The 26,859-nt window shown below is 34.9% G+C and overlaps 2 protein-coding genes and 1 long non-coding RNA gene across 6 annotated transcripts in view; 2 read left to right on the top strand and 1 right to left on the bottom strand.

Moving 5' to 3' along the window:
- The window catches only part of LOC138691748 (zinc finger protein 722-like), a 32,068-nt gene extending 20,089 nt beyond the window's left edge, over nt 1-11,979 (top strand). For 3 of the 4 annotated variants that reach the window (XM_069814082.1, XM_069814083.1, XM_069814084.1), the window contains exons 3-6: nt 1,332-1,469; nt 5,442-5,582; nt 8,137-8,213; nt 10,304-11,978. In XM_069814082.1, the coding sequence (XP_069670183.1) occupies nt 1,332-1,469; nt 5,442-5,582; nt 8,137-8,213; nt 10,304-10,946 (999 nt within the window). In that variant the 3' untranslated portion in view covers nt 10,947-11,978. Of the gene's footprint in view, nt 1-1,331; nt 1,470-5,441; nt 5,583-8,136; nt 8,214-10,303 lie in introns of all 4 variants that reach the window. The other variant, XM_069814085.1, reaches the window with a different exon arrangement.
- A 1,886-nt stretch (nt 11,980-13,865) lies between these two features.
- The window catches only part of LOC138691745 (uncharacterized), a 400,261-nt gene continuing 387,267 nt past the window's right edge, over nt 13,866-26,859 (bottom strand). Inside the window, exon 3 of the long non-coding RNA XR_011329953.1 lies at nt 13,866-13,944. This is a non-coding gene — a long non-coding RNA (uncharacterized lncRNA). The remainder of the gene's footprint in view (nt 13,945-26,859) is intronic.
- The window catches only part of LOC138691739 (zinc finger protein ZFP2-like), a 32,728-nt gene continuing 22,926 nt past the window's right edge, over nt 17,058-26,859 (top strand). The window contains exons 1-2 of the mRNA XM_069814051.1: nt 17,058-17,465; nt 23,982-24,119. Of these exons, the coding sequence (XP_069670152.1) occupies nt 17,352-17,465; nt 23,982-24,119 (252 nt within the window). The 5' untranslated portion in view covers nt 17,058-17,351. The remainder of the gene's footprint in view (nt 17,466-23,981; nt 24,120-26,859) is intronic.

Raw genomic sequence — 26,859 nt, 5'->3', positions numbered from 1 at the left:
GTTTTCTTACTATGTAAAAGAAGATGGCAAAATGATTTCAATGCAATTCGAAAGAGGAGAGCCTTGATTATAAAGTCCCTCTAAATGAAAAAAATGTATAATTTTTTAAGTAGGTACCTGCCGTAAAATAATTTAAAATAATATAGAACACAAAGTGCAATTCATTTTTACAGACGAAAAAATGTGTTTAATTCTTTAGGGTACATTGATTCCACTGTGAAAATTTCAGAATATTGACATAAATATCATGTCAGTTTTTAATAAAAATAACTCACCGGAACAAAGGAGCTCAGCAGATAGGCTCTGCCGTCGTACAGAATGTTGCGCAATGAAGGTCAGGGAGACAGTCGTTTGAGATTACTCATCATTACGAAGTCTCACGAACACTGCTTCCGCCACACATAGCAAGCGATTTTCAACTGTTGGAACAAAAATTAATAATATTATTAATTTAATTACTCATAGGTTTTTTTGAGATAACGTCTTAAAACTTGAGAAATGGATTAAGAATAAGATTTTCTTCAATTTGAATGAAATTAGCTTGAATTTAAATTGGTACATTCGAATATAAAACTATTTCTTTTTTTTTTTTAATGAGGTGTTTTTATGAGCATCCCTTAATATTAGAATTAGTTTTTAAGGTATTAAAACATGGTTGTTCAGATTTACAATGGCGTCTCTTTAGTTTCGATGACACTTCATATAGGGTGTCTAGATTATTTCAAGTTATGGATAGCATGTAACTGCCACCCATTTTTCAGTCAACCGTATGACTAAAATATTAATGATATGGGGGTCATACTTGGCTGTTTAATTTATTTTCATAATAACATTATTATTATATTAAAAGCCCAAAATAATTCATGATGTCACCAGTGTATTCTTAAAATTTTGTGTGGAATGACCCAATATAAATTACTCACGTACCTCATATAGAACTAGAATAAATAGGTTGTCATTGTCAGTGTTAGTATATTTTTCTTCTATCAGTTGATATGTTTCATATCCTTTGAGATATGTCGATTCTGAAAACTTATGTAGAAGACAATACATTGATGTTTACCACCTTTAGTCAATTCTACTCCAGAAAAATTATTCCGATATGTTTTTACTTTCAACAGTACCAGTAAATATTTTCATTTGTCTGTCTTATCTATCTGTTAATATCTTGTTCTTGTATCACTGTCTATTTTCATAATACTTTATATTGGGTGTGATTTAACTCGCAATTAATCCCTATTATGAGGACAAGAGAGCAACATTAGCACTTAGAGTCACATGTTTGCAAACTGTTAGAAGTATCATACTAATTATGTCTCTGTCTTGTGCAGGAAGAGAATTTATCGGATCTCCACGTGGCTGGAATAAAGACAGAATGCGTGGACCACAGCAATGCTCTTACATCAGAGATTAAAGTTGAGGAAACTTCAGTAACAACTGATTTAGTGTTGATAAAGTGTGAAGTTGAGGTAAGTGGAGCCCTGACTGTTCTTCTTCCAGTATTATTTTTGTATTCTTATCGTCGCTGACAGTTACACAGTGAATTTAGCATATGACAGAGGCATTCTTATTTTCTATGTAAAATCATTTTATTTCAGTATACCGTACATTTCAAGATGACAATATCTTAATATTTATGTTTGAAAATTAATTTCATCTCTTGCTGTATTACTTTCTAAGGGACGCGCCATTCCACCGCTGTGGAGTAACAGTTAGCCTTCTTGATCGTGAAACGAGCGGGCCTGGGTTCAAATCCTGGTTGGAGTTTTTCCTGCAGTATTTCCTTAACCACTCGAATTGCTAGGTATCTTTCGGCGTTGGGCCTCGGATTCAGTTCGCCTTCATTAATATCATTCACATGAATCATCTCAGTAGTTTACAGGTAGATCAGGAGGACATGGTGGACGTGGTTCCAGGATCTCCTTATAGGCGCCATCTGTCCACGGGAGCTGCACATATCCGCAGAAACTGCAGGGGCTTTAATAAGCAGACTGCTGGTGACTGGGGGCAGTGTAGCTCCCTTGGATAGATGGCGCCTTGGTGAGTTGTGGAATTGATGGCGTCATGTTCTTCTGGTGAAGGATGCAGCAGATCCAGGCACATGAATTGCGACCTGGCTATTCGATACAATCACACCATGCAGTGAATTGTGTGCTTGAAAGAAGTGATCCTAAGGACTTCAACAGTCATTCCAAGATAAGGAGTTGCAAAACAAGCCTAAGGCTGTGGTGCTTGCCTGTGCTCCCTTGTCCAGAAAAAGAAACAAAATAGGAATGCGCGAAGATGTAATCCCTAGGACACAATTTGATTTTAGTTTTGTAGTATTGTTCATTTAACTTGATTTCTTGTTATTATTTCCCATTAATGAAGTAATAATAAATAATAATAATAATAATAATAATAATAATAATAAAATAATAATAATTGAGTCCGTAAAGGTCAGTTTCTGTCAGATGCGTTTCCAATTCACTGTGGGCTAAAGCAAGGAGATGCACTATCACCTTTACTTTTTAACTTTGCTCTAGAGTATGCCATTAGGAAAGTCCAGGATAACAGAGAGGGTTTGGAATTGAACGGGTTACATCAGCTGCTTGTTTATGCAGATGACGTGAATATGTTAGGAGAAAATCCACAAACGATTACGAAAAATACAGGAATTTTACTTGAAACAAGTATAGAGATAGGTTTGGAAGTAAATCCCGAAAAGACAAAGTATATGATTATATCTCGTGACGAGAATTTTGTACGAAATGGAAATATAAAAATTGGAAATTTATCCTTTGAAGAGGTGGTAAAATTCAAATACCTGGGAGCAACAGTAACAAATATAAATGATAATCGGGAGGAAAGTAAACACAGAATAAATATGGGAAATGCGTGTTATTATTCGGTTGAGAAGCTTTTATCTTCCAGTCTGCTGTCAAAAAATCTGATAGTTATAATTTATAAAACAGTTATATTACCGGTTGTTCTTTATGGTTGTGAAACTTGGACTCTCACTTTGAGAGAGGAACATAGGTTAAGGTTGTTTGAGAATAAGGTGCTTAAGAAAATATTTGGGGCTAAGAGGAATGAAGTTACAGGAGAATGAAGAAAGTTACACAACACAGAACTGCACGCATTGTATTCTTCACCTGACATAACTGGGAGCATTAAATCCAGACGTTTGAGATGGGCAGGACATGTAGCAGGTATGGGCGAATCCAGAAATGCATATAGAGTGTTAATTGGGAGAGCGGAGGAAAAAAGACCTTTGGAGAGGCCGAGACGTAGATGGGAAAATAATATTAAAATGGATTTGTGGGAGGTGGGATATGATGATGGAGACTGGATTAATTTGGCTCAGGATAGGGACCAATGGCGGGCTTATGTGAGGGCAGCAATGAACCTCCGGGTTCCTTAAAAGTATTGTTCATTGAACTTGAGTTATTGCTATTATTTCTCATTAATGAAGTGTTGCTTTGTATGTAAAAATGAACACATTATAAGTCTCCTTTCAGCTCACTCTTTTTTATAATTGAAACACGTCTGTAGTGTATACTAGTCACGTGTTATAACAAACATAAGGTTAGTTTATCATTCTCGTCGACCTGGTTGGCGAGTTGGTATAGCGCTGGCCTTCTATGCCCAAGGTTGCGGGTTCGATCCCGGGCCAAGTCGATGGCATTTAAGTGTGCTTAAATGCGACAGGCTCATGTCAGTAGATTTACTGGCATGTAAAAGAACTCCTGCGGGACAAAATTCCGGCACATCCGGCGACGCTGATATAACCTCTGCAGTTGCGAGCGTCGTTAAATAAAACATAACATTAAAAAACATTTATCATTCTCTTGTGACTGTTTCAAAATTGTAATAGTTTTAAGATATGTTATATAATGAAAAATATCCCTCCATGGCACTACAGTTTCTTATATTAATTTACTTTCCCTTTTGATAACGAAGTGTATTCATTGTTAATACATGATAGAACACTTAATTGAATCGCGTCATATCTTTCCAGTCATAATATTACTGCCAAGAAAACTTAGTGTACATTACCATTATTGTTAATTTTAGACTAGTATTTTTATATGATGTGTGAATTTTCTTAAACTTTTAAATGTGGTGGTGGTGGTGGCAGCGAGTTTTAAAGACCTCGGAGATTCATTGCCGCCCTCCTATAAGCCTGCCATCAGTCCGTATCCTGAGCAAGATTAATCAAGTCCATAACATCATATCCTTCCTCCCTCAACTCCATTTTAATATTACCCTCCCATCTACGTTTCGGCCTCCTAAAAGGTGTTTATCTGTAAGATCTTCCAACTAACACTCTGTATGATTTCTGTATTCACACATTCATGCTGCATTCCCTGCTCATCTCAAATATCTGGATTTAATGTTCCTAATTATTATGTTTGGTAAAGAATACAATTCGTGCACTTCTCTGATGTGTGACTTTCTCCACTCTGGTGTAACTACTTCCCTGTTAGCTCAAACGTAGATATAGTAGTAGTTTATTTAAGGATGCTTGCAAATGCAGTTGTTATTCAGTATCAAGAGTTCTTTAAATTCCGTCGCCCATGAAGACCATGCAGCAGCATCCATCGACGGAATATAGCCTATTCTTTGGCAACGATCATAATAACTCGATTTGGTCCCCGTTATGATCATTGCTCACAGCTAGATAATAAATCGAGAGAATGAGATGCGAGTGTAAATCTAACCTAAATGCCCTCTTTAATAATTACAGTTCTCTTGATTTTCATATTTAGCTAACTGTAAAATGATTATTATTAAGTGTTTTCGTAATTACTTTGTAATAAAATAGATATTAACATACTGTTAAGTATGATATACTGTAAGCTTAAATCTGTACTGTAAATATTTTGTAAGAAAATAGATAATAGTTATTCTAAATCTAAGTAGTCACCGGCGTGGCTCAGTCGATTAAGGCACATGCCTGCCGGTCTGAAGTTCCGTTCGGGCCCGGGTTCGATGTCCACTTGGGCTGATTACCTGGTTGGGTTTTTTCCGAGATTTTCCACAACCGTAATGTGAATGCAAGGTAATCTATGTCCTCTTTTTCTTTTTCAAACGTCCTCCTTTTTGAAGCTTCGTGTCCTCTTTTTTATTGCTGTGAATCTGGTTTCCCTACCTGAGTAATAAAATATCGTATTCGAAAACACATTTGCATTCAATGTCAGAATATAAGTAACATTTTTTTTTACACATATTACACTATGTAAATTATTTTCAGAAGTAAAACCTGTCCTACTGTTAGTCATTGCCAGTGTCCTTTAAGGTCTTGTTCCTATTCTGTCTTCAATTTTCTTCTCTAATTTGTCGCCTTTGTTGAAAGTTAGCCAATGACTGCCATGCAGAAACAGATTTTCGGCTGTTTCACAACAATTCATCTTTAAAATAGGTAAACAAAATATTCACGATGACTTTTTGTTCTGTAGGAAGAGAATTTATCGCATCTGAAAATGACTGGCATGAAGACAGAATGCATGAACCAGAGTTACGATATCATATCAGAGATAAAGGTTGAAGACATCACACCAGTGCCTATGAGCTTTCCTGACGTGAAAACTGAAGTTGATGTAAGTGGTTCACTGTCAATATACACATATACCAGTAGTGCATTTGTAAGTATGTCAGCTCTATTAACAGACTCGAATTGTGTTAACTGATTTCTCTTTTTCCTTAATGTTCACAACTTAGACGGTTTTCCTTTAGATTTTAAATAACATAATAATATGCAAGTATATATCTGTAGTGCTCGGGAAAAGTGACACAAGCCAGTTTCCACAAACCTTTTTTGATAATTTATTGACAGCTTACGGAACATCTGTTTGCTTGGAACAAAATACATAGGTATTCCTCCCATTACAATAATTCATACAGAAGAAAGTCAAATCGACATAAACCAGTGTAAGTTGTCAAAAAAGGTTTGTAAAACTGACTTATGTCACTATTCCCAATCACTGCAGATATTTCCAAAAGGGTGCAAAGAATTATTTCGAAACACGGAGAAAATTGTTCCTATTATTATTATTATTATTATTATTATTATTATTACTACTACTACTACTACTACTACTGCTATTACTTTTATTATGATTATTATTATTGTTATTATTACTATTATTATTGTTATTATTATTATGATTATTATTATTGTTATTACTATTATTATTATTATTATTATTATTATTATTATTATTAATATTATTGAACTGATTATTTTTGAAAGGTCACATGTCCACTACTGTCAATTTTACAGGAGAAGCAAAAAACTGTTTAATTTGCTAATGGTACTTTGTAGTGTAATCAGATTTTTTGTCGACGACAAAGGTGTAAAGTTATGTTTACATGCATAAACTAATAAAACTTAACTGTAAAAAAATAATGTTTATGATGGACTTGTGCCCTTTTAATAATAAACAGTGAGTAAAACGTAATGAAATGAATTTCTATGATCTTAAATGTGTTTATCTATTATTGACTAACAAATACTTATGAATTTAACTGCTAAGAACATTATTTTGCTAAGGCAATATATCTGTTATTTTTTAAGTAAAGCAACTTAAAAGCATAAAATCTTTTAAGTTTCTTCATTAAACACTTTCTCTGAAATTTTCAGCCATCTTCATTATTTTTTTCTTCTTTCGGCCACTGGAGAATTTCTTCATAATATTGAAGATATTCAGAAAGTACATACTGCATTACTTTGCTGACTTCTTCAACTTTCTTCTTATTTGTTGGAACTTAGCCATAATATGATTTACTTTCAAGTAGTTTCAAGTCATTAGGATTTTTTTTTAGTAGGTTATTTTACGAAGCTTTATCAACATCTGAGGTTATTTAGCGTCTAATGAGATGAAGGTGATAATGCTGGTGAAATGAGTCCAGGGTCCAACACCGAAAGTTACCCAGCATTCGCTCATATTGGATTGAGGGAAAACCCCGGAAAAAACCTCAACCAGGTAACTTGCCCCGACCGGAAATCGAACCCGGGCCACCTGATTTCGCGGCCAGACGCGCTGACGGTTACTCCACAGGTGTGGACAGTCATTAGGATATATCGCATTAGTTCTTTGCAGTAAGTTGAATGTGTGTGTCATTACTCCCTCAATATATTCATATGCAACCACTGTACTTAGCATCAAAAACGATAATTGAATACTGTTAAATTTTAAAGTATATTTTCTGATCTTTAGGCACTCTTTTTCCTCATGATTCAACTACTCGCCATTTTGTAACTGATGTAAACAAAGAATGGAATCGTGAGATTTTATATTGTACATCATGCAAAGAATGATGGGAAAAGAAGAGAGCTTGTATTGACAGGTCACATGTCCGGGACAATTTGTATGATTTTATAAGGGCTTCTGGCTTTCCAAGAACACGTAGCTTACAGGCCACGCTGGGAGAGAAGGGGTTGAGCATCTCATCTGTTGGCAACTTGATTCACTTTGCTTGTTTCATATTCAGATATTTTATATATTGTAATAAAATCCGTATTTACATTATTTCTTACGGACTTCGATCTGCCATTATTATCTCTGTCTGCCATAAAACCGGTCTCTACAATTGTTTTATCAGCTTCCACAATGACAAATTCGAGGTTCCATACATCATTTCATTTGGAGTTATGAATCTTTTGAATCCGCAGAAAAAATCTGTTTTATAAATTAATTTGCAACTGCGGTAGCAGAACTTTTATTTCTGCTATTTTATGCCAAAAGATGTTGTATTAAAGAGTGTGCATTTTGATTTAATAAAACTGTCATCTGTGAAATATATTAATGTTTCAATATATAACCTGTTCACTATTTATTTACATCAAATATTCTTGCAAATTCTGATTACTTTTCCTGCAGGTCATTTATACATGACGTGCACATATTTTCAAGGTTGGAATTTGATTCCAATGCGATACAATACAAGTAAATAACCTGAATTTGAGTAAAGATGTGTGGAAGAAGTAATCCAATGCATTTCGGAACCACTTGGATTTTGTGTAAAATACATTAAAACCTTACCCAAAAGTTAGATTGGATTCACTAGGTTGTATAGTGAGGTGCCTGACATAGGAAACCTATGACCGATAAGCTAGTTAAACCTCTCGTCATTATGTATTCACTTTTGCAGGTAAATTTGTTCGTTGTGGACAGAGTTCAGCAGGAACAGAAAGTGGAAGTATCTTTAGAAGATGATGGCGTGGAGAGGTGAGTGTATTCAAATATTCAAACGCTAATAAAATCTGTAATTGAAGACCTCCCTCGAATAATGGTATAACCAACATATTGCTACTTTTATGTTATGGACAGAAACGTCTGATTGGCTCTTAAGTCGTGTAACATTACATTATAGCTACCAGTATAATCTTTTTTGAGGGTTTATTCAAATATTAGATAAGAAATAGTAATATTTCAGGTTCATAGTTTTGAAATAACAGAAATTGTTTTGAGATTACAGTGAATAAAGGATGTATCATCAATTTAAAACTAATTATACTTAAGAAAATGAGAAAAAATCAAATATTCTTTATTTATAAGGGCAGTACAATGTAATGTTCATACAACATAGGCGTCACATGCTTAAAATCACTGCAATGTAGAAAGAAAACTAAAATGTAGGAGAAAAGTTATGAATGCTAAACTCATTCAGGTCAAGCCTTCACTATGTGAAAATCACTGTCGCTGTCCGCACTTTAATTTCTTTGTGCTGTATCACACATACAGACATATAAGATTCATCTATGGATAGCTATGATGGCTTATGGAAAACTTTAACATCTACCAGATCCGAGTGTGGCTCACGTCTCATAGCAGAACGTAGATCAGGATGTGATCTGTTATCACGATTATTACGATTGATGATATTAACTTTACAAGAATCATTGGTATATGTATTTTCATTTATCCAATGGCGCAAATGTTTCGTAAAATTTTGAATGCGATACAAGGAGCACATAGCTTATGTTGATCTGCAAGCTTGACAGCAAAATAACATAAATTTGCTGTCTCCAGAAACTCAGACATAGGTAGTCTATTTGCTTTTAGTATATATGCCCCAATTTGAAATAGGAGAAGCAAGTGTGTGCAGAATATTGCAACAGTTGGGGTTAAAAAAAGGTTTGTGCCAGGTGGGTTCCGAAGATGTTGTCAGAAGCCCACAAAGAAACTCGAAAAACAGTGCAGCGAACTTTTGGACCAGTCTGAGACTGGTGGAGATATCTTTCTTACAAAAATTGTGACAGAAGATGAAACATAGCTCCACTATTTTGAACCGGACACAAAGAGGCAGGCAATGGAACGGCGGACATCATGCCAAACAGAACCACGATTAATTCTGTCGCGTATGTGGCAATTCTCAAGAAACCTCAAGCTTGACTTAAATGTGAGCATTCACAATAGTTTATTGTGAATGGTTACATTACATACATTTATTTTAACAATATTTCCGCTCTCGTCGTTTCCGTCCCCGCTTTATTCTGAACTAGCCTTGAGTCGTGTTCGACCACTTCGGAAAGAACAGAATGTTCTGATATTGCACGAGAACGCACGGCCACATGCCAGTCACAAGCCCACAGACCAGATCAGGAAACTTGGATGGACGAGACTGAAACTTCTGCCTTACAATGCTGATTTGGAACATGCGACTACTATCTCTTTGGTAAACTGAATGAATCCCTTCGTGGAACGAGGTATGAAGATAACAACTTCTTCGTGCACGCTGCTAAGAGTAGCTCAGACGTTTTGGTCCATACTTTTGCCGTGCAGATATACAAGCCATCGTTCCAAGGTGGTGTAAGGCAGTTGAAACGGACGGGGATTATGTGTAAAAGTGACATTTTGTTCCTAAAGGACGTATCTACATTTTGGGACAATAGCAAAACTCTAGGATAAAAATGTAAATGTTGTGCATTACTTTTGCAATGACCTTTGTATAGACATCGTATATATGACAAGTATAAGGGATAGAAAAATTTATATCATATTTGCAATCCCGAATTTCGAAACAGTCGCAGAAAATAGCACACTGGTATCGAAAAAAGTAACTGTTAACGGAGAGGTTTATTGAAAAGAAAATGCAATTAAGAGTTCACTAACGTGGTGTAATCCATATGAAATTTGTTGTACAGGTGAAGACCAAATTGTGAACACAATTTTGATACTTCCAAAATTATTCATTAATTATTTACAAGGATGCATGGTACCTCTTGGTGAAATAGGTTTGTTTTGATTTGAATATTCAATAATTGAATGTATATTTGTTGCTATTATTTTATAGACTGATAGAATATTTTGTTCAGGATTGCAGCTACCAATGAAAGGACTGTATCATCAGAATTCGACAGTGTACTTGAAGAGAATAAGACTGTGTGTGAGATTCCCAAGAATTCAGATGTCTCGGAAAAATCTGCGCGAACTGGTGAAGATGAGAAGCAATTCGAATTTGAATTGCCTAAAATATGTTTCACGAGTTGTGCAAAATTGAGCGGATATTTACCCAAGGACGCAGGCAAACATTTCAAATGCGATGTTAGGGGTAAGAATTTTTCAAGGTCAAGTTATGGAACTCGTGAACACCCGCACACACGCAAGAAACGTTTTAAATGTGATGTTTGTGGCAAGCGTTTGTCGCGATCTGATAGCCTAAAAACACATAATCGCGTGCATACTGGTGAGAAACCTTTCAATTGTTTTGTTTGTGGTAAAGATTTTTCGACATCAAGTAATCTAAAAAGTCATGAACGTTTGCACACGGGCGAGAAACCTTTCAAGTGTAATTTGTGTGGCAAGCATTTCTTGTATTATAATAGCCTAAAATCGCATAAATTGTCGCATAAAGGCGAGAAACTTTTCAAATGTGATTTTTGTGGTAAGGTTTTGTCGTCATCGAGTATCCTAAAAAGGCATGTACGTCTACACACGGACAAGAAACCTTTAAAATAACTATTATTTGTTTATGTTTCTGGCAAATGTTTCTCATACAAAAATAATAATAACCTATATTTTTTCAATGAAGAATATAATTTCCTTGACTTAATAAAAATGTATATTTATATAATTACTTTCTTCTTCTCTGAGTCAGGTAGTGTAAAAAACCATGAACTCTTGAGGCCCATTTACTATGAAAATTAAACATAACCATAACATAAACACAAGTTTGCGCCCAGGCTACCAAATGGGATCATTCACAATGATTCACATAAGCATTGACATAAACATTACCGTAAGACGTTGACATGAAAGTTTGCAAACTCCAAACTTTCATGCTTATGCTTACGTGATTTGCAAACAGAACGCAATCGTGGAGCGCTGAAGTATACGACAGAATATGAGGAATTGGCGTCGTTGTTACGTTTCCATGGTTACTAAGTATGTTTGCGGTTATGTTTATGTTCCCATCGTGAATGATGGTATGACTTCTTGATTTTACCGTAACGTTTATATTCTTAAGTTAATGCTTACGTTATGTTTAATTTTCATTGTGAATGAGCCTTTACGCACTGACGAAACTTTTAAATGTGATGGCTGTTAAATGTGTTTCTTTAGTAGGTGTAGCTTAAGTATTCATGTACTCAAACATATTGGTAACAGACATTTCTAATGGGGTTTTTGTGGTAAGTGTTTGTCCTGGTAAGGTAGCATAAAAGCCATGAACGCCTGTAGTCAGAAGCCTTTCAAATTTGATATCTGTGTTTTGTTTAAAAAAACTGTTTTAAATATGATGAAAGAGTAATGGAACGGAGAAAAATTCTCTCCGGTGCCGGGATTTGAACCCGGGTTTTCAGATCTACATGCTGATGCTTTATCCACTAAGCCACATCGGATACCCACCCCGGCGTCGGACAGAATCGTTTCAGATTAAGTTCCAACTCTTGGGTTCCCTCTAGTGGCCGCTCTCTGCACTACGTCATAGATGTCTATGAACGTAGGACTGAAGTCCACACATGTGCTGAGGTGCACTCGTTATGAGTGACTAGTTGGCCGGGATGCAATAGAATAAGCGCCGTCTTAAATCACAAAGTGGTTTATGCATATCATATATATTATTTTAATGTACCGAAGTACATATGATATTTCCATGCAGATATTCTGTGTCATCATACGATAAAAGATTAATGGAAGAGAGAAAAATTCTCTCCGGCGCCGGGATTTGAACCTAGGTTTACAGCTCTTCATACTGATGCTTTATCCACTAAGCCACACTGGATACCCACTCCGGCATCGGACAGAATCATCTCAGATTTGGAACTTAATCTAAGACGATTCTGTCCGATGCCGGGGTGGGTATCCAGTGTAGTTTAGTGGATAAAGCATCAGCACGTAGAGCTGAAAACGCGGGTTCAAATCCCAGTGCCAGAGAGAATTTTTCTCCATTCCATTACTCTTTCATCATAGGATGACGCGGAATATCTGCATGGAAATATCATATGTACTTCGGTACATTAAAATAATATATATTTTTAATATGTTTTCTATCATACTGACGAAAAGATTTTGTAAAGGGATGTCTGTGGAATGTGTTTCAGTCCTGTAAGCTAAAACTTTATGGACATTAGCACCGGGAAAGGAAATATTTTTCAAATTCTTATATTGAAATGTGAGCATTCGTAATCAATTAATTAGCCGGGAAGTTGAAGATTGACTTACTCTGTTGTCATGATTAAGCCATTTCCTCGTTTTTTTTTTTTTTTTCTTTTTAGTAAGGAGGTCGTAACATGATATCTTCATTCATCGAGTATAACTAGCCTAAACAATTCGGTGGAATCACTTCCGGTATTATCTGACCAGATTACCACGGGAATTGAATTCTTATATATCTTGTGGCCTAAATTTTGAAGGTTGTTAACGTGTGTTTTTATAAGCTGGCTAGTACTCATGACAGAATGCCAGTGGTGAATTATGCTCATATAATATCGGAATGCGTAATATCGATATGCATTGCCGTTTCCATTCATTATTGTGAATCAGAAAACACTTTTACAGTCATATAATGAATTTTTCATTATTTTATTAAAGTAACCATAATTTTGCATATTTATCATGTTATTTCTTATTTGTACTCATTCATGACCGTGGAAATATGATGATATATTAAACAGGATGAAATGTCGCTTTGTACTACAAGACTACGAAGTATAACAGGCCATGTGATCTTATTCTTCTAAGCATAATGAGTGGAACAAAATCAGTCAATCTTCTTAATGCATCCAGCTGTTTGCTGACAACATAAAGTCCACTGTAGTCTATTCAGTTGTTGTTTTTCACGAGAAATGAGGAGTATTTTGATCGGTGTTCATTATAGATGCCTGTTGCTAGTAGCCAGAGTTGAGATGTAGTCCATATACAGGGTGTTTCAAAAATAAAGGGCATAATTTCAGGTATGTATTTCCCACGTGTAGACAATCAAAATAGTTCATTGCAACATGTGTCCGGAAATGCTTTATTTCCGAGTTATGGCCTTCACAACATTGAAATTCACCGGAATGTTTTTCTTTCCGCAGGTCGTTGCCGTCAAAGGAGACATTAAGAGGGCACTCTGACATACCTCATGTTTTAGAAGACACTCCACTGATCAATCGTCAACGCATTCACTTCTTGCATGATGGCACTCCTGCACACTTCAGTTGCACAGCTCGCCGGTACTTGGATCGAAGGTTTCCTGATCGATGGATAGGTAGAGGTGGCCCAATTGCTTGGCCTCCACGCTCACCTGATCTGAACCCTCTCGTTTTCTACTTGTGGGGCCATTTAAAATCATTGGTTTATTTGTCTCCGGTGCCTGATTTGGAATCCCTTTGGAATCGAATTGTGGCATGTTCTGAGGACATACGCAATACTCCTGGAGTTTGGGATCGTGTTCGCAGGTCAATGAGACATCGATGTGAGGTCTGTATTCAAGCAGGAGGTGGACATTTTGAACATCTTCTGTAATGACAACGACCTGTGGAAAGAAAAACATTCCGGTGAATTTCAATGTTGTGAAGGCCATAACTCGGAAATGAAGCATTTCCGGACACATGTTGTAATGAACTATTTTGATTGTCCATATGTGGGAAATACATACCTGAAATTATACCCCGTATTTTTTAAACACTCTGTATATTGCAGGGCTGTGTCTTCTGCAACTGTTACTGATGATTTTAATTTACTTCTTTTGTGGTTTATGGATGTACAGTATGAATGTGTTCCAGATCTTCATCATGATTATTACACCACAGACAAGTAGGATTATCAGAAATGTGAAATCAGGTTAGGTACAATTGTGTGACAATAAGACCTGTTCTGACTCTTGTTAAAAATGTTTGAACATGTCTAGGCAAGTTTTTGTACATTTCCAGGTCATTTGGTTTCTTTTGTACAGACTAAAATTTTTTCTTTGTCAGAAGAGAGCCAATTGTTGATCCATATGTTTGTAAAAGGAGACTTTACTGAAGCAAAAGCACTGGATAGAGACATCACTTGAAGAGGTCTTGGTTGTAAATATGTTGCCTGTTTTTCAATATTATGGACTTTCTCGTTTCCAGGTATACCACAATGACTAGGTATCCATTGAAATGTTATTTCCTTTTGAAGTTCTTTTAGTTTACGTAGTTGTTTCTGAAGTGGAATAATCCTATGTGCATATAGATTTGGTTCATATTTAATTATATTAAATATAGCCCCCTTGGAGTCGGTAAGTATGCAAATAGATTTTTCAGAAATTTGAGTAACACACTGAAGAGCAGCATCAATAGCTAGCAATTCAGTGTCAAGACTGGAGGAGGATGAACATGGTATGAAATAACTTTCTTGATATTTTGGAATATAATACCCTGCTCCTGTTGTCCCATTATTATGATTCAGAGATCCATCTGTATAGATTTGAAGGTGATCCTTATATGTGCTGCAGAGTAGTTCCATGGCATCTAACTTAAGAATGTGTGGAGAATCATTTGTGGAATGATATCCTGGAATTTGTATGCTATGTTCTGGAATCACCCATTTCCATGGAGGAATTTCGTTCACAACTGGAGTTTTATCAATGAGTGTGTCTGTGATATAGATTGGTATATCTTCTTTTTTTATTTTATAGAAATTACAAAAAAAAAAAAAAAAAAAAGAAAGAAAAAGAAGAAAATGATACAATATGAATAGAGAAACACATTATTTTCTTCAACTCTTACATACAACAATTAATAACCTGTAGTTATTCAATCAAGAAAATATTTTTCTTGAGATAATAAAAAGTCACAGCTCAGTGTGCCCCTAGTATAATGGCAGTTGATATTGGACATAAACGTCAACATATATTCCTAACTTGGATAAGGCCACAAAGGGAAACATTGAGGGAGAGGAATTCGATCCAGTGCTGTGGATTGAATTCGGCGTAGCTCAGTGGTCAGAGCGCTTGGTACTTAGAACCAAGAACCCTGGTTCGATCCCCGGCACCAGAGCGAATTTTTCTCCTCTAATGTTAGTATTACAGATATTATTCTGTAGGAGAAATTAATAAATCCATAATAAATTCGGCAGTAGAGTCATTACTCATCTGAAACCATTTTCCACGTTCTGTTAACCACTCATCCTGAAAAACAATATTTGCCTAACTTCATATTTTTACGAGTTCGTGTGTGGTCAGAAAACGAAGCTAACACTGGTCTATTTGGCTTTGACTTTGATACACATAGTTAGATTATCTGGTAGAATCCAAGGAAAGGTCCCTGTTTTCCTGACCAATGAGTTGTATGACGTCACGTAGGCCTGCCTACATTGCAAGTATGAAAAACTGTTTTAAAGAAAATACGGTAATTTGACTTTACCTCAGTGAGATCAAAAGGATACTAAGGGGAGTAGTGTAGTGAGTTGAATTACATACGTTATAATGAAACATTTGATAATGGATAAATGTAGTAATGCCACCATATTGGTTCCTTGTACAATATTAACTTAATTAGTGATCAATTTGGCATATTAACTGTAATATAATGTAAGTTTTCTTTATACTGTAAATACTTTTGTTTTTGTTTACCGTGATTTACATATAATATTTGCTTGATATCTATTGTTGAGTAGTATTGGATTGTAACACTTTAAGTTTAATTACCATAAATAGGTCGAAACATGTAAACAAGATACATTAGAATTTAACACAACAAAGTCTTATCATACATATTCCGAAGTGATACAGTGTTAAAAGTTGTGTAATCAAGATGTACCCGGTATACCATACTTATATGTATTACTACTGTTATTTTCACTTTTCTCTACTCTAATTATATTGTTGTGTGGATTAAATAAATAAATAATACGGTTAATAGCAAACTAACGAATTCAGTTCTACTGTACGTATAATAATAAAGGCATATGTTTAATACCTTTTGAAGTATCTATTTGATGTATTAACATCACGTAAACGTATTAACATGTACGTAAATATAATTTTTAAGGGTTTCTTTATCAATGAATTCATAGCGTAATGGCTTTGATAATGGTTCACAAAACAGAAGGTTCTAGTACATATATGTATATCGACATATTTAGAGGTAAACAAGATATTCCTAATTAATATAGCGTGTATTTAGAGTTAAGTAAGATATTCCTATTTAATATAGTCAGTATCATAAAGTAAATAGAGGGAAAAGAGAGAAGTATTGCAAACTATGTAAGGGAGGAAGTGCAGTGAAAGGTGTAGAGTGGGAGAAAAAAAAAGCTGTGGTAGCCCCCCGATTAAATTAATATTTCACGTATACTATATAACGTCTTTGATTGCCATCACACGACTCGTATATCATATACATATATCATTAGTATGGAAAAAGTGACTGATTCTTGAATTTAACTACTATCAGCTCTTACTATTAATTAGTATTAATAAGCAATATTTGAAGAAAAATAATAATGCTAAAAATAATTACAATAAAGAATAAAACATGAAATTATAGCCGTTCTGGACCAAAGAGTTTGTAATACACAAACTCTTATTCTGAACCGTTTTGAAAACGGCCTTCTGGAAAAATAAACTTCGTTAAGGATTTAGTCAGCCTTGACCCGTCGTGTATCGCACAGTGTTGCTAATTCAGCGGTTTTCCCGCTAGATCTAGCGTTTTTCTGTTTTAGTTTAACGGGTAAAATTTATGAAATTTGCATAGCTGATATAGGGATTTAGCGGATATTTTTAGCACTCACAGCGGCAAAATAATATAATTTTGCATTGACAATGTAGCAATTCAGCGGTTTCTGCACGGCTTCACAGCGGGTCTTTAAGAATCGAGTTGGCGACACTGGTATTGCAACTCCGAAGGAGGTGGAGCTGGAGCATGCAACAGTTTAACGACTGCTAAAGTTGCTATTCCATAGGATTAAGCAAAGATGTCTTATTACTCCGAAGAATATGTGGACAAGGGACATACTCTCACATCTCAGGTGAAAGTTGATGAAGATCCTATGCCAATTTCGTTCCCTATATTGAAACGTGAACCAGAGGTGAGTGGAACGCAAGGAATGCACTGTGTGCCTTTTTCAGTGTTTATATTGTATTTTGATTATCACAGACAGTATCTCTTTATAACATAACTTGCATTGCTTTGTAGAGTATGGTAGAGATTGAAGAAATGTGATGACTGTGTATTTATTATTCATATCATGTTGTAGCGAAGTCTAATTTTGAGCTGTTACCTGGTTTTACATTTCTAATTTGAAAACGAAATTTCTGGTTACAGTTATTCTTAATGGTTGGCAAGCTACACATTCCCTCAGTGTAGGTATTTGATATACACTTAAGGACACAAATTCATTTTTTTTTTGTCTGTGTCTATATGTAACTCTGAATCATTTTGCGGTTTCAATTGATTCATTTTGTTTTATATTTACTCGTAATTACAGATATTATCCCCATTACTTTATAAATTTGTAGGCTATCTTTTAACATTTTCATAATTTGTAATACCTAATACAGGGGCCGTAATAATTTAACATTATTTCTTATAATGTCTAAATGAACTGCCTTAATTTGAAGGTGTTGCACTTTACTTATTTATTTATGGAAACGATCACCGCTCCCTATATTAACACTCTGCTATATAGAACATTATTTTACTTACTTACTTACTTACTTACTTACTTACTGGCTTTTAAGGAACCCGGAGGTTCATTGCCGTCCTCACATAAGCCCGCCATTGCTCCCTATCCTGAGCAAGATTAATCCAATCTCTACCATCATATCCTAACTCCCTCAAATCCATTTTAATATTATCTTCCCATCTACGTCTCGGCCTCCCCAAAGGTCTTTTGCCCTCCGGCCTCCCGACAAACACACTATATGCCCATACGTGCTACATGTCCTGCCCATCTCAAACGTCTGGATTTTATGGTCCTAATTATGTCAGGTGAAGTATACAATGCGTGCAGTTCTGCGTTGTGTAACTTTCTCCATTCTCTTGTAACTTCATCCCTCTTAGCCCCAAATATTTTCCTAAGAACCTTATTCTCAAACACCCTTAATCTCTGTTCCTCTCTCAAAGTGAATGTCCAAGTTTCACAACCATACAGTACAACCGGTAATATAACTGTTTTATAAATTCTAACTTTCAGATTTTTTGACAGAAGACTAGATGACAAAAACTTCTCAACCGAATAATAACAGGCATTTCCCATATTTATTCTTCGTTTAATTTCCTCCCGAGTGTCATTTATGTTTGTTACTGTTGCTCCAAGATATTTGAATTTTTCCACCTCTTCGAAGGATAAATCTCCAATTTTTATAGTTCCATTTCGTACTATATTCTGCATTACTTTACTATCATGGATAAATAATTACTAATTAGTTATTTGAAGATATGTGTTGACCGTAGGTCTACAGATGATTTCGGAGCAAAAATATGGATCCCCTCAGAGCTGCAAGAACGATATAGTCAGTTGTCTTCCTCCGTAGGCCGAAACATTGCCAGATTCGGAAGAAGAAACCAGGAATAGTTCCGCGTGTTCCAAACATAAAGCTTCTTATTTCCATTCGTTGTAGACTGTAATTGTACATAAAATGTGGAACATTAAGTACATAGGCCAAATGTCTTTTTCTAGACTTATTTCATGAGGTTGGCTCTCTTGGTTTTCAATCAAAGAGTGGAATCAATGATATGATGATTGTTACTATTTGATGGGATGGGAATGATGTACAGTATATTCTTCTTCCACAGCCATTGTCTGCCAGTCCGTGTACTTCTTTGAACACTTGCAGAGCATTCTTCAGTTACAAGCCGGAGCCATACGTCGGCAACACTGTAATTAACTGTCAAACGGAGGCTTACTATCCAGAACACGTGTTTGTGCTAATGTCGATTTTCAATGTAAATTAATGGTACAATATAAGTGTGTGTCGATGGAATTATGTTCGCTGTCGTACCAAACGTCAATTATTGATGTATTATAAACTAATTGTGTGTTGGCGACAAAAAAAAAAAAGACAGTAAATGAAAATATGGCTGCAGTCTTTAGCAACTTTTACGGTTATTATTAATGGCAAAGTGATTGAAAATTCTTCTAAATATTAAATATTGTATAAACTACATTTTTATAGTCTTACTTGTGGTTTGTGGTGTATCAGAATTCTAGCCAAATTGTTGGGTCTCGCCTGCTTTATCAATAAAGTTACGCCATTGATTTTCAAGTTTATTGTAAATAGCTGTTTTGTGATCCCATAAATGTTGCAGTTTTGTTGAAGATTCGCAATGCCTGCTATACGTCAGAACTAACCTATAATTTGTGGATGCATACACTCACTTTGTTGGCTTTCAAGGTTTATTTATTAATATTATGTCTTTTGTAATAAATGAATTATAAACATGTTTCTTTTCACTTCGTATTTACAGGATTTATCGTTCACCGAGTTTATACGCTAATTGGCACATACTTAATAGATAATTATGTGTTTTGTTATGTATTATGTTGAAGGTATATTTCTTCGTTTTTTCATAGATCTTTATACTTGGCCTTGGTTCTATTTAAAATTATATTTAAAAAAATGTATAACAAATAATTTAGAATAACAGTATTGTTATGGTGACTGGCGAGGTTCAAACTATAACTGGCTTCCTGGGCATCTGGAATATTTATAGAAAAGCACGACAGACGATCATATGAAATTAAAATGTATATGATATCCTAGACCTTTCACGTCAGAGATGAAACAACATAAAGGGGCAAAACATTGTCAATTTACTTGCCATATAATGGTTAATTGATTGGAATGGCGCATATATTGCGAAAGTACGTCGTTACTTTATTTATTTTTGGTACAAGTAACAGTTCTGTAAGTATTTATTTATTTTCCCTTGTACCATCAAAACAAACACGTATGCTTTTAATTTTTTTTAGATATAAGTGGCTGTATGCAAGTAGTTACGCGGTATTCTGAAACTCAAAATATTTCGGATTCCGTAATAAAATACGTAAATCAATACTCTGAATCTTGATCATATGCTCTTTGTTCTGTATCAATTAATGTAGAAAATGTACATGTGACAACGAAATCAAACCTCTAAAACGTCAAACGCCACGCCTTTATTTCGCCTCCACTCAGCATTGCCAAACCTACCCATGCTCCGACTTGTACCTGAGGATGGCTCTGACCCTTGTTAATTAATTGACCTCAACTGTTTGCCGATCATAGAACGAATTCTATGGTGTCGTTAAGTTATGTAGTACATCCCGTGAGGACATGTGCAAGGGTTGCAGATCTGCAGCATGACGGTGGAGGATGCTCTATGTCCTGCCGAGAAGGGAGCGTACGAAAGACATTTAATACCTTTGCTCCGCTTGCTAGAGGCCAGTCCTTCACAATGTCGTACTCTGAAATTCACTGGAGTAAACTTGCTGTATAGCTCTATGTCTGAGCTTTTCTGATGTATGTCAGCCCACTCTATAATTATAATTCCTTATCCTACAGTTTTTTTTTTTCATGAGTGGAGCGTAATACAAACTGGTACGTTGGTCTTTCTTTACATTGGTGCTTGTTCAACGCATATTGTGCATAAAGACATCACCAGTGGATGCAACATACACATTGGCTGACAGAGCGAGGACGCTAAAAGTCTTGGTGAAAAAAGTATGAAAATCATTAATTTAAATTTAAAATGATTATTTTTTTGTTTCAAGTGATCTGCTAATCGCTTTTGTCATATGTTTGTAGAAAACATACTTGCTGAGTTGATAATTGCACTGAGTATTTTTCTATCGCAATATCAGTAATATTACACGAGGATTGATGACATTTTCTGATGTGTACAATACTGTTTTCATGACTATTGGAATGCGTTCAATTTTAATCGGATGACGTGAATATGTTAGGAGAAAATCCACAAACGATTATGGAAAACATGGGAATTTTACTGGAAGGAAGTAAAGAGATAGGTTTGGAAGTAAATCTCGAAAAGACAAAGTATATGATTATGTCTCGTGACGGGAATATTGTACGAAATGGAAATATAAAAATTGGAAATTTATCTTTTGAAGAGGTGAAGAAGTTCAAATATCTTGGAGCAACAGTAACAAATATAAATGATACTCGGGAGGAAATTAAAACAGAATAAATATGGGAAATACCTGTTATTATTCGGTTGAGAAGCTTTTATTATCTAGTCTATCAAAAAATCTGAAAAAATTTATAAAACAGTTATAGTACCGGTTGTTCTTTATGGTTGTGAAACTTGGACTCTCACTTTGAGACAGGAACAGAGATTAAGGGTGTTTGAGAATAAGGTTCTTAGGAAAATATTTGGGGCTTAGAGGGATGAAGTTACAGGAGAATGGAGAAAGTTACACAATGCAGAACTTCACGCATTGTATTCTTCACCTGACATAATTAGGAATGTTAAATCCAGACATTTCAGTTGGGCAGCGCATGTAGCACGTATGGGCGAATCCAGAAATGCATATAGAGTGTTGGTTGGGAGGCCGGAGGGAAAAAGACCTTTGGGGAAGCCAAGACGTAGATGGGAGGATGATATTAAAATTGATTTGGGGGAGATGGGGTATGATGATAGAGAGTGGCTTAATCTTGCACAGGATAGGGACCTATGGCGGGCTTATGTGAGAACGGCAATGAACCTTCGGGTTCCTTAAAAGCCATTTGTAAGTAACTAAGTGAGTATATATTTTCCTGTCATAGTTCGGTGTATATCAAGGTGTGGAAGGCTGATGTGATTCTTTATACCACTTTCGTTTTGAAAGATGCCACCACATTTCTCCTCCACCTGTGTTCACCACAATTTGATTTATCAACTGTGAAATGGAGTGATTCAGAAACATTCTAATGAGGAAGGCAAGAATTAATTATGCTAAACTTGGAAACAGCATCTGTTAATAAAACAAAACAGCATACAGCTTATTGTCCAAGAGAAACTGTGTAGAAGTCAATGTTAATGTACGAAATTATAAACTTAGTGCGAAATCACAAATATGAAATATACCTATGTTCGAAATTAGTATGAAAATAAAAAAGAAGTTGTAAAATATTGTGTCACCACGTACTGCGTGATTCAGTAAAAGACTGCCAGGATTAAACAGGAAATAGAGAATGTCCAACTGAACATTTAGAGATATTGTGGAACTTGAGGTCTGTAAACCCAGATTAAGGCGATTATGTCAGTTTCGTTCTAAATACCTGGTTTGTCATTGCAGACTTCAACACCATTTCAGTGGGCCATATCTCCTGTCTGAGCGTGTGATTGCCTACCTATGCCCGTTTACTTACAGTTCACGCAAAGGGTTTTGCGGAGTTATTGGAGGATGTACCCTTTGCTGCTAGAGATGTTTAGGAATACTTCTTGTAAACAGTTAACCTAACAATATATATATACTTAAATTGATCTAATAATATATCCATTCAAATTCAAAATTTTTCTTAATATGATTTCAGTCACAATATTATGATCTATTATCTTTAACAAACACGTATTTCGACAATAAATTTCGATTCTATTTAGTTTAATTACTTAACTTTATCACTTATATTCTAGATTGAAGATTATCATCGGTCATAGTGCACGATCAAGTTCATACCGTCAATTAACATCAAAAGACAACCTAATACAGAAACATATCATCCATTGTAAATGTCAACTATAACAACTTTGATGAATTAAGGTTTCAAGGTACAATCTCAACACATACATTATGGTGTATATACATCTTTCATACACAGAAAAGGAGTATAATAACTGAATAATAAGAGTATGGACACAAGCAAATTAGATAAATATATAGTAAACATTGTAAGCATCTCTTCACATAGTATTTCATATGAATTTTTCACTTTATTTTTTTATATAGTGAAGACCTGCAATTATATATATATATATATATATGTATAAAGTCAATGAATTGGAGAACTTTTTAATGCAAAAGAACAGTTTCTTCGATTAAATATAAAATTTTGTCTTTATGTCCCTCATCTCGTGGAATGACCCATATATATATATATATATATATATATATATGTATTGTAATCACAGGTTTGTGTTTTTAACTAATTGACAATAAGGGTACATTTACGTGAGAAAAGAAATATTGATGTCCCCAAACCATGTTGATTTTAATATGTTTTATATTTATCAATGTATATTGTATTTTTGATCATAGAGGCACATGTACTTATTTAGGGATGATATTGCAGCATAAAAAGTTGTATCTGATGATATCGGCATGACCGACGAAAACGTTAATACAGTATTAAATTATGTAATATAAGGACTTGTACCTTACACACATATAAAGTAAAGTCATTGACTGAAAATAAACCTTTGTATTGCATTCATAAGATGTTAAAAAGTGTATTTTTTTTTTTTCGGGAAATCTTTGCATTTGTATATAAATCATGGCCCCATTCATCATAATATTGCAGGTTGTAGTCAAGCGGACACATAGAGAGCAGCTTGTAACGTTAGAAGTTGTCTTCTAATGCTGTGTAATAAATTGATCGGTTTAAGTAGTCTCTTTGTACTGCAGGAACAGAATCTTTTGGATCAGCATGTGACTGGTATAAAAGAGGAATGTGAGGACCAGAGCCATGACCTCACATCTCAGATAAAATTAGAGGAAGATCCGGTGCCAATTTCGTTCCCCTTGGTGAAAAGTGAACCTGAGGTGAGTGAAACACAAGGAATGCACTGTGTATTCTTTTTTCAGTGATTATCTTGCATTTTGATTGTAACAGATACTACCTCGTTATAACAGTACTCGCAGTGACTTCGATTCATTCATTCATTTATTTTATTCCAAGATCTTACATGAGCAATGAAGCGTTAACATGTGGAACAAGTCGAAATTTTACAATATTACAATTACAATTTTTACAAATTTTTATAGTTTTACAATTTAGTAATTTTCTACAATTTTTACAATTTTGTGCAATTTTTTACAATATTTTGGCGAGATGTAGTGAGATGAGGTGAGGTCCGAGGATTCGCCAAAAGATTACCCGGCATTTGCCTTTTGGTTGGGGAAAACCTCGGAAAAACCCATCCAGGTAATCAAATCAAAGGGGTTAATGCTGAGGAGTCGCCATAGACCATCCTGCTTCAGTCCCTCGGCTTGGGAAACCCTCGGAAGAAACCATTCAATGAGACTAAAGTGAGATCCAACCCAAGCCCGAACGCAGTTCCGGATCAGCAGCCCAGTGAGTCTGCTGACTGAGCTACATTGCTGGCTCTACTAAAAATATATACAGTACATAGCCAATCAGATTATCAAATTTACAAATGCAAACGATCATTCATCAGTTGAGCTATATCTGTAATACAAAACAAGTAAGTTAATTAAATTTAAGGCATAAACAATTCAATCAGTTGTGATATACAGAAATTGATAATACATATCATGCTAACTACTTCAAATTACAAACACAAACAATTTATGAATAGAGCTATACAGATTACTATTCAATTTTAAGCATATAAAATTCATCGGCCAAAACAATACACACACATACAATACAAAGTAAGCAGATTAATTCAATTTACAAGCATACTTTCGTTAAGCTATACAAATTTGTGCAATTAATATCAAGTAGATTAATTGAATTTATAATCTTAAACAATTCATCAGTTGAGCTATATAGACTACTATACAATTTATAGTAGCCTATATACCATTCATCAGTAGAACTACACGCACTAGTATTCATTTTAAAAGCATATACAATTCATCAGCCAAACTATATAAACATATACAATCCAATTAGTTCAATTTACAAACTTATTTTCGTTAAGCTATACAAAATTGTACAATTCATATGAAGGGACAAAAAATCTTATCACTGTTTACTATTACAACTCTAATGTTTAACTGTTACCTCGTTTTATGTTTTAAATATGAAAGAGAAATATCTTGTTACACTCACACTTAATGATTGCCATGTTACACATTCCCACAGTGTGTTTCATAATATGTCACACCCAGGGACTCGTGATATTTGTGTTTTTGTCAATCTGAATACACTTTACAATTTCCAAATTACTGATTTTATTTTAGAAGTGGGCACAAACATTATCATCTGTCTTCATTTGTTTTTAAGCATTTACGTATTTGAAATATGTCCTTTACAGAACATTATGTTGCCATTAGGGAAAAGATATTTTGTAACTTCAAGATAAATTGTGTGGGTTATTTTGAGTGGACTACAGAATAGGTTCTAAATTTTCCTAATTCTTTTAATACATACGGACAGCTACAGCATATTAATATAGGTGGAAAAACATAAAATTGAAAATCTCAATTTACCAATCTTCAAATTACTAGAAATACACACAAAGAGTTTCAGTTTTCTTGAACTTAATATGGGTAGACTCCAGCACAAGGAATGTACAGTGTGTTCTTCTTCCAATGTTTATCCTGTATTAGCTTTCCTATGGTGAAAACTGAAGTGGTTCTCTGTCAGTATATACTAGAGTTGGGCAACACGATTCTTTTTCTGAAGTCGATTCCAACGATTCAATCATATATTACGAATCGATTCTAACGATTCGTTCACGATTCTTCTCAGTCTGCGATTCCAACTATTCTTTTGAATCGTCAACGAGTTCACGATTCTTCCTACTCTGCGATTCCAACGATTCGTCAACGAACGACTTACAGGACACTTTCCTTTGCAAACCACGCGTAGAACAAAAACGTTCTACATCTCTCGCATAGATGGCATAAGAGGCGAGACATTGGATTGTCTCTTTCTCATTGGCTGGAACCATTCAGCATGACCTCCATTAGTCTACAAAATTATCCAAGATAATGTTTCTAAATTATAATTTATCAACTGAACCTTATTACGAAGTACATTTTTTGCATTACATCTCTATTTAACTATGCACATTTCAGGTTTGTGTTCATTATTTTCCATACTTAATAAATGCAGTACATATTTTGATTTCACTCTCGCTCGGGAGTATTCGGCAAGGTTCGGAAATGTCCGTTGACAGGTTACATCAAACAAGTAAATAGAATCGTGGGTTACGATACCATGTCAATTCGTTACTATTCTTTTGAACGACGATTCGTTACGATTCTTTTGAACGACGATTCGTTACGATTCTTTTGAACGACGATTCGTTGATACCACGAAACGATTCTTACGATTCTTTATTATTAGTATTTTAAATGAACGATTCGTTCACGAATCGACCTAACTCTAGTATATACGGTAATTTCATAGAAGACGGGCACTTGGTTGAATATAGTAAGTATTACCAACTTTTTTATTTCAGAGTTAAATGTTAGTGATCTTTTAGTGACTTTTACATGTTAGTTCTAGGATTTTATACTAGGTGTCGCCGTGATCTTCTTTTAATTTTATTGGTTATAGTTGTCATTTGTTCTAGAATTTTCGTTAATT

Source organism: Periplaneta americana, chromosome 16, assembly GCF_040183065.1.
Source record: "Periplaneta americana isolate PAMFEO1 chromosome 16, P.americana_PAMFEO1_priV1, whole genome shotgun sequence".
Classification (NCBI taxonomy): Eukaryota; Metazoa; Arthropoda; class Insecta; order Blattodea; family Blattidae; genus Periplaneta; species Periplaneta americana.
The sequence above is the reverse complement of the archived record's forward strand: the minus strand, read 5'-3'. Positions and strand labels throughout refer to the sequence as shown.